This window comes from Lathamus discolor, chromosome 3, assembly GCF_037157495.1.
Source record: "Lathamus discolor isolate bLatDis1 chromosome 3, bLatDis1.hap1, whole genome shotgun sequence".
NCBI lineage: Eukaryota > Metazoa > Chordata > Aves > Psittaciformes > Psittacidae > Lathamus > Lathamus discolor.
In genome coordinates, this window is record NC_088886.1 from 56,946,209 (window position 1) to 56,958,662 (window position 12,454).

Sequence of the window (12,454 nt, forward strand, 5' to 3'; positions counted from 1 at the left end):
GCATCGCCTTCCCTTGCAGCCGCCGCTGCGGTGCGCATTAATGCTGACGGCGGGTTGCCGCGGCCCGGCCGAGTCGTTCCTCCCGCCGGGCGCAGGCGGCGAGGATGAGCCAGAGAGACACCCTGGTGCACCTCTTCGCCGGCGGGTAGGTGACACCGGCCTCGGCCCTCCTGCCCTCCTTCTTCCCTTACGGGCTCCGCGGAGCTGGACGAGCCGTGCGTGCCGCCCTGCGGCTCTCCCCAGGCCTTACCGCTGTACACGGAAGCGGCTCCGGTGGGCTTTCCCCGCCTTCCCTGGGCTGTGCGGGTCCTGCCCGTTGCTGGCGGCGGCCGCGGCCTGGGTCGGCGCTTCCAGGCTGGTTGTGCGCGTTGCGGCCCAGGCCCGGGGGTGCTCCGGCTGCCCTGGGCCTCGCTGAGAGCCTGAGGCGGTGCCCACCAGGCCCGGCCCCGTGTGTGGCATTCTGTTACGGGCAACACGCGGGGGGAACGTGGGCCCTTGAGGAAGGGGAGTGGAGGTTTCCCTTATAAATAGCCCGTTTCCTTTGATCCCACGCCAGGAGTTCCACCGTTATTTGGCGTTTCTGTGGGGAAGCATACTGGGTTCTCCTCAAACGCGTCGGGGAGGTTGTCCAAGCGCGCCTATCTCTTCAGCAGAACAGGAGTGACGAGCGGGTAATACTAGTGTCTAAGGGCTGCTGCGTTACTTGAATGCGGTTCGACACTGGTGCCTGCTGCTTGTAGGTGTCCGTTTTGACGCGGTCGTGGAGGTTTCTGCCCGTGAAGGCAGAAGAAGTAGGAGAGATGGATACAGACGAGTATGTGGCCTTTGTAGTATTGGTTAAGTTAGAAGTAGCTGGTACCTTTGCAGGTGTTAGTCTGTCTTCATCTCATTAAGCTTTGTAATGCTTGGGATGTGTGCAGTCACGCAGCATGTGGTCCCTCCAGGGGCACCTAGCTTAAAAGGGAAAGCTGGGGATCCTGTTTGGCTTAATTATAGGAGTGTATTTGGGTTATAAGTGTGGCTGTAGGGAGGTGGGAGAAGCGGCAAGACTGCATCCAATGAGAGCTTGGATTTCCGTTTGTGCTCTTCCTTGACAAAGTGAGCTGACTGCCTCTGGGCTGGAGTGTTGCATAGGGAAGGGTCACAAGGTGCTTTACTCTGAGCAGGTCTGGGTGAGTTGGGTACACATTAGCAGTTCCTCTGCTTCCAGCACATTTGCAGGTTTCCTGTGTTACCTACCTGATATAGGCTTATGTAGGTGCTTTTTCCACTCCCCGAACTTCTGACACTCTGTTTAAGAAGGGATTGATTATACATCAGGAGGCCTGAGGTGAACAAGTGCGTGTTTTATCTTCAGCCTTCAAGTCCCTGTAAACAATCAGAAAAACTGGAGTGCTGCCTTATTCATTGTAGCACTTGAACTTGATAGCTCTGCACTGCAGAGAAAACTAGGCAGAATCATATGTAATGATAGAGACAGGTTTATAAATCTGAAACTGAAGACCCAGTGAAGATTGCTCAGTTCAACTCGTTCATAGCTCGTTTTTGCACAGCAGTCTGGTCTGTGCTTAGCTGCTGGCCAGCTGGGTAAAGGGTTATGCTGTGAGGAAAAAGCTGAAAGCCGTTTTCTCCTGTGCAAGCCACATGTTTCCTGTGCCCTTAGTTCAGCAAAGCTATCTGTGTGTATTTAGTCATGTTTAGTAGTAGAAAAGTTACTCAGGGTCATCTCATGATTTCTTGGCAGGCATGGTGGAGTACAGGTCACCTGAATAATCTTTAGTCTTCAGTGAAACTTCGGAAAAGGAAGGAAGCTTTGTTTTCCTTTAGGTTTTGCTGGAGACTGTATGGGAACAACATTATTATCTCAATCTGCTGGCTTTTTTTTTTTTCTTTTTTATAATGTCTAAGTTCAGACTTCAGTTCCTGCTTTCTGTAATGAAACTGTAACTGATGACACTGCTGTTCTAGTAATGTGGGTGGGGCCGGCCATCATGGGCTTTTTCTAAAGCTGCTTAGGTTGTTTTATGACCCATTCGGCAACTGACAGCCTACAATACTTTGGGCCATTACAAGTTTATGTTGGAAGTTTGTGTCATATATCTAATAATTTTTTTCTTCTGATTGCTTTTTTCCTATCTCTGTGCCCTTATCCTTTTCCAACAGGTCTGACAGACTCTTTTAGCAGTTCTGGCCCCGGGGGCAGTGAAGGTGAGGGGGTTACTCAGCACTAAGTGCTTTGTTTTTTCTCAAGTAATTCATATTTAGGTAGCTTCATTTTTAAGAATCCCATCTCTGTGTCATAACTGCATATTAATTGTGAATACAACCAATATGTTTTGGTAGAAATACTAACTATGACGTCGAAAAACAAAAAAAATAAGGATTGATTTTGAAATTGTTTAAATATAGTTTCTAGCACCATCGCTGAACTGGTGCTTTCCCCTTGTTTTTTGATAGAGGGGAAACCTCATCTAAATCATTTTGCTGGACTAGTTCATGCATTAGCCAGTGCAACAAGTACTACTTCATTTGCATGTAACCCGTCTCCCATGCACTACTCAGACCTTCCTGACTTCGTGAAAATAAGATATTCTCTCAAGTTCTGTATGTAAAAATAACAGCCATCACATTTAGAAATAGAAAATGCATAGCATGAGAAGAGCATCACACATGCAGGGAATAAGATAGGAAAAACCAACAATTTTAATTTAAAAACGGTTACTAACTTTTAAGAATAATCTGTTGAGGCAGTTTTAACTGATAGAATTTGTAAGTTGTTGGTTCTGTGGAGTAACTTTGCTGTCACTTTAAAGCATAGTTTCCTAGACTCTGCCAAACTGCCATGGTGCAGTCTGTACAGAAGAATACAGCATACCTGAGTGGATCTATAGTGTACCTGCAGTTCAGGCTCATGCTGTGACATGTCTGAAATCACTTAGGTCATGTTTTGTTGTGGTAGCCCTGTTTGTCAGGATCTGTTTCCACAAACTACATAGTTACCGCAGTTGCCTTTGCTAATAGTGTCTTCTCCTTGTGGGAACTGTTACTAGCTGGATCATGACAGAAAATTCTTGATTTTACTTTTGTTCCTTCTGAACTACTTGTTTGCATTGCACAGAACTCATTTCAGGAGTTGAACTGCGGAATTTTTGGTATGTCATCTGATTTTCCATCTCGTAGTTGAATAGCAACTGTTGCCGCTACAGGCAGCATGTTAGTTGTATAAACGCAAGTGCTTTTATTCCAAACCAAGCAATACATTGCATGTGCTGCATCCTTAAATTGCAAAGTCTTGTGTTTGAAATGTAGGCTTTAGATGAACTTTTTAGTTCAAGTATATTAGTTGGTGTTTTTGTTATTAGACTACTTAAGCAACAAAAAAAGGAGCATGAAGACCTTAATGTTTTATTTTATAGAGGAGATTAATGTGTTTTGGATTAATCTACTTGCAATTGTAATTGGCATATCAAATAAAAATTCACGTGTTGACAACAGAAATAATTCCAGGTTTTCATGATTTGTTTGTTTTCAGAAAGCTTGTGACAGTATATTTGTATCATAGAAACTTTCACCAGGGCATGAGAACTTACCTGTTTCCTTAGCAGAAGGAGGGACTGGTTTGGGTTAGGTGGTGGCCAGCTGCTTCTCTGAGTTCAGGGTTGGGCAGTCTCAGGTTTACTTCTTATTTCTTTCTTTAAGCTTGTTGTTTGTTGCAGAAATTTGGCTGTTTACTAATATAATGAGTGAAAGAGTATAGGGAGTAGTCTAATTACTCTGATTAAACAGCTGTCTAAAATTGATCTGTAATACCAAACACTGATTGTCTGACAGAGGTTCTTAAAAAAATCTTGCCAGGGGGTAAAATAGTGAAGGCTCTGAAAATATATTTAAGATAAGTGTTTGACTTCTTCAGAAAGATCAGACACGGTTGAAATGTATTAAGTAAAGGTATAAGACCTTTGGGGTTGTTTGGTGCTTTTCAGAGCTAAGGTGATATTAGTTAAGAGTGTGGCAGGTAGTGTGATGATATGGAATTTTTTTACTCCCTTTCAGAAAACAGCCAGTTGGTCTATAACTGAGTTGCCAAACACTTGGACCTTAGAAAACCCTTGACCCTGAAATAGATTCCTGGCATAACCATGGATGTCTTTGAGAATGTGTTCTTCCTGTTACAAGGCATAAGGAGAAGGTTACTACCTTCCTGTCAAAGCTTCAGGTTATTTTTGTGTTCAGATACTCTTTTGTGTGGAATAAGCCAGTGTTTGTTTAAAGTGGAGGGCAGCTTGGGTTTTGCTCCATGAGGTTACCTAATTGCAAAGAAATTGCTGTTGGTACTCAGGAAACTGTGAAGTTGGTGTTCCTTTTATTTCCTGGTAGATGACTGATGCTTTCAGCTGTTTTTACTTCTTACAAATGTCATTGTAAATGTTTATTTACCCTAGTTCCTAATAGAAGCTGCTGCACATGTTGATGTTTGTTTTGGATAATGGAACCCAGTGATCCTTGTTCCTCTTGTAGAAACCCAGAAGTGAAAAGAGGAAAAACACATGTCAGCACATCAGGGGAAATGTATTTTCACACTGATAAATATAAATAGCAAGTTTGATTAGTATTTTTAGTTTAAGGATGTTAGTTTAACTTAAATTTCCTGAGTTTCAGGAAAGAAACATAATGGTGAGTAAGGGGATTAAGAGTTTCTGTCTGTCAGTACTTCTAATAGTTATATTAATATTAAAGGTAGAAAGGTGTATAATATACAAATTTGACAGTTTAGTAACAGGAATCCTCTGAAAATTCAGGATTAATGAGATAACAGCTTTCAGGAACAGTAAGAATGTACTAACTAAAGCCCTTAAAGTCCCTCAGAAGAACAATACTGTATATGTTGATATAAAAGTTACTCTTGTTTTGAAACAGCTCTATGAAATTGCTGATAGATTTGGGACCTGAGTTTGCAGTTAAGTGGTGAAGAGATCTGAAGAACTTAGGTTTGCATTTTGTTCATTTTGGTAGAGTTTTGAGCTCAGTTCTCTTGCTGTTTCTTTTGGTAGCCAGTACTTGCATGGGACTTTCATTTTCAAACAGGAAAGAGAAACAGCTGGTAAAATACATGCATAAATGTAGACCAAAGATAACAGGGTCAAGGGTTATCTTTGAGTCTTTAAGACTGGTTACAAATCCTGTGAAAGGCGAGTCTGAGGCTAGTACTATGCAGCCTTGTCTTTTAATTTCTATAAGATACATACTGATTTGAAGGAATAAAGTTCTTGGAAGTGACAGCTTCAGTTCTAGGTCAGCTGCTACTGGGAATATTAATCTGCTTTGGAGCATTCATAGACAGTCAAGTGGCTGAAGTTGAGACCCTCATCTGTGCTAGCAGTGTCTCTGCTGTTAATTGCAGGGTATAAGGTAATAGTAGAAGATACTCAATTATTCAGGACTAAGGCAGGGATTCCTTGGTAGTTTATCCTACGCTTGTTAGAATAAAAGGTGTTCCTGTGCAGTCATCTTTGGAAATGGAGCCTGGGATTAGGATACCAAACTGGATTAGTTTAAGCATGCGTTTATTTCCTTGCAGTGTCTCACAAACAATAAATGATTATCTGGGAGAAAACGGTTGTCAGTGCTGCATCTGTGTTGCATTGCTGAGGCGTTTAAAGCCAAATAGTTCCAGGTTTGGTTTTGTTAATCCAGTGAGGTGATGGACTACTGAATGCACATCAAGGATCAAATCAATGGTTTTGCTTGATTTGGGTTTTATGTTTGGTTTCTGTTGGCTTTTTTTTTTTCTTAGGTTCTTCCCTCCCAGAGGTGTCAAGCAGGCATCTCGGCCTAGTTTCAGTGTTAAATTTGTTGCAGTCCTGCAGATTAGATGTTTCTGTATTTGCTTCTGACAGCAGTGTCTCTTGTGTCTTCTCTTACAGTTGAAGATGCAGATTGATATCTCTAACTTGGCTGTGTCAATAGTGGGGTTTTATTCCTTTTGCCAGTGTGCTTATTTTTGTGGATTTACCTATTGATCTGTGCTCTTCTGCCCTTCAAATTACCTGGGACTTAAAAGTGGGTTCTTGTGCCCTTCTATGATGTGTTTCTGATGAAAGTCATCCTTGCAAGGTTTATATACGCTTGGCAAAGCTGAAGAAGGCTTGTAGTAAACATTTAGAGCCACATGTGCTATTTAGGATAGGTAAGAAGAGCAAGTCATCATTTGAACAGAATTCATTAGAAACTGGTGTAAGCATTCAGACACAAGAATGCCTTGGGTTTTGCCCTTCTTCACTTCAATTCATACTCTGTCAGCAGGAGTGTATTCCTTACCTACTCATTATACCAGGTGAAACTAGCCAAATCCTGGAGAAAAAGTTACACATTACCAGGTGCTCTCCCAAGTCCCAGTTTGTTGGGGCCTAGCATATGACTGGAGATGGTGAAGCCCAGAGTGGTTTAGGTAGCACAAGTTTTGTAAGCAGTTAACAAAAGTCACACTTGTGTTATTGAGAAGAAATGTAACAGTTTTCTAATTCCTTGGAGATGTTTTTTCCGAACTGTGCTACTTCCTAATTTGCATTAAACCACAATTTATAAGATAAACCCCTTAATTTGAGCTGGTGAGGAGGATAGGAGGAGTGGTGGCAGTAGTCTGCTGGCGAGCTATAGAACACTTTGCTAAACTGGAGCTGATGGCTGGCTGTTAATGGCCTGCCAGGACTCTGAGCATGAAGTAGCAGCAGTATCTTTCTCTCTCAGTATTTCTAGGAGTCGCTTAAATAAGCAGGGCTGGAAATGTATTTTGAAGTAAAATACATTGTCATTGATGCTGGTGACAGAGCCGCGGGCATGCTGCTTAGAAGTTCCTTATTTGTTCAGGGTGCATAGTTATTGAATGCTCCCTCTTGTTTTCCTACAAGCTATGTTTGTTGACAGTTTCTCATAAACAGATTTTTCTTGAGCCTTGCAGTGTTTATTTTAAAGTTCAGGTGAACTAGGTAAATCAGTGTAGCTCCTGGATTATGCTTTGGTTCAGTGATTGAGCTCAAACTTGGTGGATCTTGTGACTACTGAGCAAGGTCTGGTTCCTCCACAGTATGGGACTTGTTTTGCTCTGGTGAGGGCACACCTCCAATACTATGTTAGGTTTTGAGCTCCTTCTTACAAGAAAGCTATAGGGATGCTGGAGCAGGTCAAGGGAAGGGCAGTGGAGCCTGGTGCAGGGCCTGGAGCACAAGTGTGATGGGGAACAGCTGAGGGACCTGGGGGGGTTCATTCTGGAGAAGAGAAGGCTTAGGGGCGACATTATTGCTCTCTATAACTGCCTGACAGGAGGATGGAGAAAAGTGGGTGTCAACCTCTTCTCACAAGAACAAGAGGAAGAGGCCTCAAGTTGCACCAGGGGAGGGGTAGGTTGGATCTTAGGATAAATTTATTCACGGAAAGGGTTGCCAAGTGTTGGGACAGGCTGCCCAGGGAAGTGGTAGAATCACCACCCCTGGAGGTATTTAAAAGACACTTAGATGTGGCATTTAAGGACATGGTTTAGTGGTGGACTTGGCAGTGCGGGGTTTACAGTTGGACTCAATGGTCTTAAAGGTGTTTACCAACCTAAATGATTCTGTGCTTTCTCTATTATATGAGGCTTTTTGAGGGCTGAGAGAATTAGGTATTGCATTTTGACAGAAATGGGAAATTTTGCAAAGACTTGTGAGCAGCCTAGAACCACATAGCGCTATGAAACTTCTCTCGATTTTTAAGTAGCAGTGTTATGCCTTGAAGATAGGGGAGAATTTTAATCCAATCTATCACTAGTTAGTGGAAAACATTCAAAGTATTCTCGGGTTCAGCTGAGACATCTTAAACTGCTTAAACAAAAAAAGAAAAACAGCCGAACAAACAGCTCAACACTACAGTAAAACTGCCAAGGGTGCTGATTATTAGAAATTACTTGACTGACAGATAGGTGCAGGTAAAGGGTGCACAGGCCCCAGAGGGAGGCAGGTGATCTGCTGCTTCCTTCTGATGCATGTAAAAATAGTGCTGGCAGCTGCTACATTGGCTGGTTAACAGTGAACAACTACTTGCTGTAGGCTCGTTTAAAAACAGCAAGCACTGCGTGGCTGTATGTCTGCCCTCTTACCCAGTAATTGAGCTGAATGCAGTGTTTAACCCATCCACAGTGAATGTCTGACTGAGTGCTGTTACAGTCGGGCATCCCTTGTGGTCACTCGGGTATGATGCAGAGGAACATGCAGGGTACAAGCTCAAGGTCAGTGTTAATCTTCAACTCTGGAAAGTTTCTCCAGTGTGACGTAGCTGCGAAGCCAGTAGCATTAAAGGCTCCAAATTCCAAGCCCTCTTGAATAATGTAGGCCAAGTTTTTTTACTCCTCCTTTCTTCTCCCTTCTATAGTGTTTATCTCATTCATATAAACCGTACCATGTGCTTTCTCCTGCTGTTACTTTGCTTGAAAACAAGTCCTCATATAACCTGTCCAAAATAAGATGTAGAAAGATCTTTAAGAAGACTCGAGGACCAGAAAGAGGGCTGCAAGAAAGTAAATGAACTCTAAAGCCAGTTTCCTATGTGGCCTGTCCAGGGATGTTACGGTACAGCAGTGTCTGCTTTGAAGTGCAGGAGGTGCAATATCTTGCTGTTTATCTTGACGATGCTCAAGCTCATAAGCTCCATGTCAAGTGTTTTTGAGGGCTGGCCTACCTGTGCTTCTCACGGTAGTGTTAATGTCATGAACCACAACATGTTACAGGCTCCTACAGCTTCCTACACTTGATAAATAAATATTAGCACATGTAGCTGTCTCTTCCTGCAACTCTTATTTTAAGAAGTCTATTTGTAACTAAGCATCAGGTGAGTAAGCAGATTGCTCATTCAGAGACTTTTAAACATTCTACTCTAAAAGCTGAGTCAGTAGCACACACTGGAAGACTATCCTCCATCTTCCTGTGAAAACACCTTTTTCCAAACTGACAAACTTAATTTCTTTCATTGATTAAGACTTGGAAAAGAGTATAATGTTCAGTCTAATGTTGGAGTTAAGGGTGGGACAAGATGCCTTTAGGCTTAATAATAGGGTGCATTTAGGTCACTGGGTTTAAATGGAGCATTAAGTGAACATCAGACATTATACTACATTGCAGCTGTTTGGCATGGTCAGTTCAGTTCACAGAAATGGATTTGTTAGGATGCAGGGTGTGTGGATGCTTGAGCCTTTCATGTTACAGCAAATAGCCAATAACTATCATGTCACAGTCAAACGCTAGCTCTTGTTATTGCATCAGAGAAATAAATGTTGGTGTCTTTGAATCTAGTACAAACTGTATTTGTGTGTTAGTGGATCTGAGGCTGAGCTGTTAGTAGCATTAATACCTGAATGTAAGCCTGGGTTTAGTGGGGCTCTTTCTTGGTTATTTTTGGTTGTTGTTTTTATTTGACTTTTTTTATTTTAAGGATGCTTATAGTGTTCTGGTCTTGGTTTTAAGAAGGTATTTGGCAAAGTTAAGAATACATTTAAATATTCAAAGGAAGCCACTTTTTTTTTTGTAATGCTAATGTCAAGGGATTTGGGATTGTCATTTGGAAACACAATTCGTAGTTTTTATGTTTTTCCTTCAGGCTGTATGTGATTGTAGGTAAGGAGATAGGAATGCAGATATTAAGTCAGTTATGAACAAGCACCAGAAGAATCCTCTGTGCAGAGCTGCTAAAAGGCAGCAGGTTCCTGGCTGTGTTCTGCTCCAGCACAATGGGAGTAACTCCAGTGTCAGCACAAGTCATGTGTGGTTTGCCTTGGCTTGCTCACAGGAATGAGTGGTGAACTGAAACAAGATTGGCAAGTCCTGACCTGGTCAGCCACTAAAGCTCTTCTGCCTTCCTAGGTTCTACTCTACAGTATCTAGTCTATCTTGCTGTAATGAGCAGAACTCAGGAAACACTCGGAATCATTGCTTTCACAGGAGAGTGCCCAAAGTGCAAATGGTGTTTTGAAGATGTTTTCATAAGTGTCTTAATTTTGTAAAATTTTCACTTTTTACCAGGTTTTACATGGAGTCCTGTGTGCATAGTGCATATAGTACCTTTTTTTTTTTCCTAGCCTTAAGGGGTTTTGGCACCTTATTGGTGGTCAGGAGCACACTAAACATTCAAAAAAAAGTTAAAATTTACCATAAGGAGTTAAACATTTCAGATGCTGAGCTCCTTTCCAGAACCGATTTGAACAGCGTGTACTGAAGACTGCACCTGAACTTCTTTGAAGTAATTTTGTCTGTTTAAATTTCTACTCCAAGCTGTAGAGTTAACAAACCAACTTAACACTTTATTTGCCTTCAAGGGCAAATAACTGCAGCATTGTCATGCATGTTCCATTCTTACTTCACTTCTTGGGATTTGACTGTGTTGGGTATAATGTTAATTACATGTGAACGTACCCTTCAATGTCTGAGTTAATGTGATGATCCTATTTGCTCTGCAGATGTGGAGGTACTGTTGGTGCAATTCTGACATGTCCACTGGAAGTTGTGAAAACACGATTGCAGTCCTCCTCTGTGACTCTCTACGTCTCTGAAGTCCATCTCAACACTGTGAATGGTGCTACCGTCAATCGAGTAACTAGAGTTTCTCCTGGGCCTCTCCATTGTTTGAAGTGAGTATACCTGTTACTAGGTTTTGGTTACACTGGGGAGAGAGGAGGAAAGAGGTGTGTTGGGCAAATCTCTATGAAAGTTCAGACTCTTATATCTGTTGTGATGCTACTGGGACGACTTTCCTTTATTTGCTTTTTTAACTGCAGTTAAGTTTCACATTCCACTCTTCTGAATGTCCTTCATGCTTGAGTTTGTACTTGGAATTAGCCAAAGCATGTGTACCCTGTACAAATCACAGCTCCAAACTATGTCCCTAAAATTCACTGGCAATACTGTTATATTTAAGCGCCAGACTATTTTCATCCTGAAAAAGGTGTTATCATAAGACTTCAAAACAGTCTTGTGTCTAAGTTGTAGATGTTGCTGAATATGGGGGCAAGAAGCCCTAGGAAAATTAACTGAGCTTCTTAATCTCTCTCAGCTTTCACCACTCCACACTCGTCCTGCCTTTCAGTACCTTCTGGTGGATGTTTGGCTAGTAAGAGATAGGCCAGATTTTGCCATGATCTGGAATGCTTTGCTTGTGTAGCACCTCACTGAATGCAACTGCCCTTCCTCTCACCAGCGCGTCTGATGTTCCAGAAGGCAAGTTGTATGGCCACAGTTAAACTGCTTGTACAGGCCACAGGCAGGTGTCTGGTACCTGTCCAGGACACTACAGATACAGAAGAAACAGTGGTACGCTTCACTCCTAAGTTTCTCTTAAGAAACTGAGGTTCTACCTGTTTTGTCTATATGCATGTGTTATATGTGCATATATACATAAGTGTAACATATGATATCGTGATGGTAGTGATTTTTAAGTAGTGTGTTAAAGTGGAATTTACTATAACCTAATGCTGTGCCCTTGCTGATCTCTGGAATATCTTAAGATTTCTTGTAGCAGTTTCTTCTTTAAGTGTTACAAATGCTTTCAGGATGATGGGCATGTCAAATTTGTCATCACAAAGTGCTTTTGAGGATGTGTTCAATGTTCCAATTGCGGCTGCAGAGCAATGCCACCAACAATTAGGTATGACAGGTAAATCGTATCTAATTGTTAAGGATACAAATCTAAGATGTTGTTGGACACATTACATGCCAGCATTCCTAAGTAGTGATGGTAACTTTGCACATCCACCACTTGATTTTTGCTTATTGAAAACAAATGTAAACTTTCAGTTGAATTTAGCAGTAAAGCTGTGGTGATCCAGTTGTTGGAAATTGGAATAGGTTTGGAATCTCCTTCAGTGCTATAGATGGCTTTCACCTGTTTGTTCTGATAATATCCAAACAAAATAGCCATTACACAAATGCAGTTTTCTTTATGGAATTATTGACTTGCCCTTAACTGACATGTCATTTTGAAGAAGAAATATATGGGATCATTATTTATGTGTATTAGCCACTGTTTCTAAATAAGCACAGAGTTCTGTTTGGCAACATCTACAGAAGTAGTTCATTTTTAACTTTAAATCTGGTTCTTAAGCAATTGCTATAGCAATTTGCAGTAATGGGATACAGATAGTCCTTGTTTCTCTTCCAATGTCCTGCCATTCTTCTTAAAATACCCTATCTGGTTAGCATCTAGATTGTTAGATTGATTTCACTAAAACTGGCTATTAATGGTTATCCTCTTATTGTGCCAGTTTACCTACCTGTATAATGGTTTTCAACTTTAAAAACCACAGTTACATGGGAAGGGTATTCCAGACACTTAAGTGCTTGTAATGCCTCATTTGAGGTCTCAATTCACTGCTCATATCCCTGTTTCTCTGTAGACCCTTTCCAGAGCTGTGCTCGTGGTGGATCTGGTACCATGA

The 12,454-nt window shown here is 41.8% G+C and overlaps 1 protein-coding gene across 1 annotated transcript in view; it reads left to right on the plus strand.

Moving 5' to 3' along the window:
- The window catches only part of SLC25A36 (solute carrier family 25 member 36), a 31,645-nt gene continuing 19,191 nt past the window's right edge, over positions 1-12,454 (plus strand). The window contains exons 1-2 of the mRNA XM_065675426.1: positions 1-145; positions 10,481-10,651. Of these exons, the coding sequence (XP_065531498.1) occupies positions 105-145; positions 10,481-10,651 (212 nt within the window). The 5' untranslated portion in view covers positions 1-104. The remainder of the gene's footprint in view (positions 146-10,480; positions 10,652-12,454) is intronic.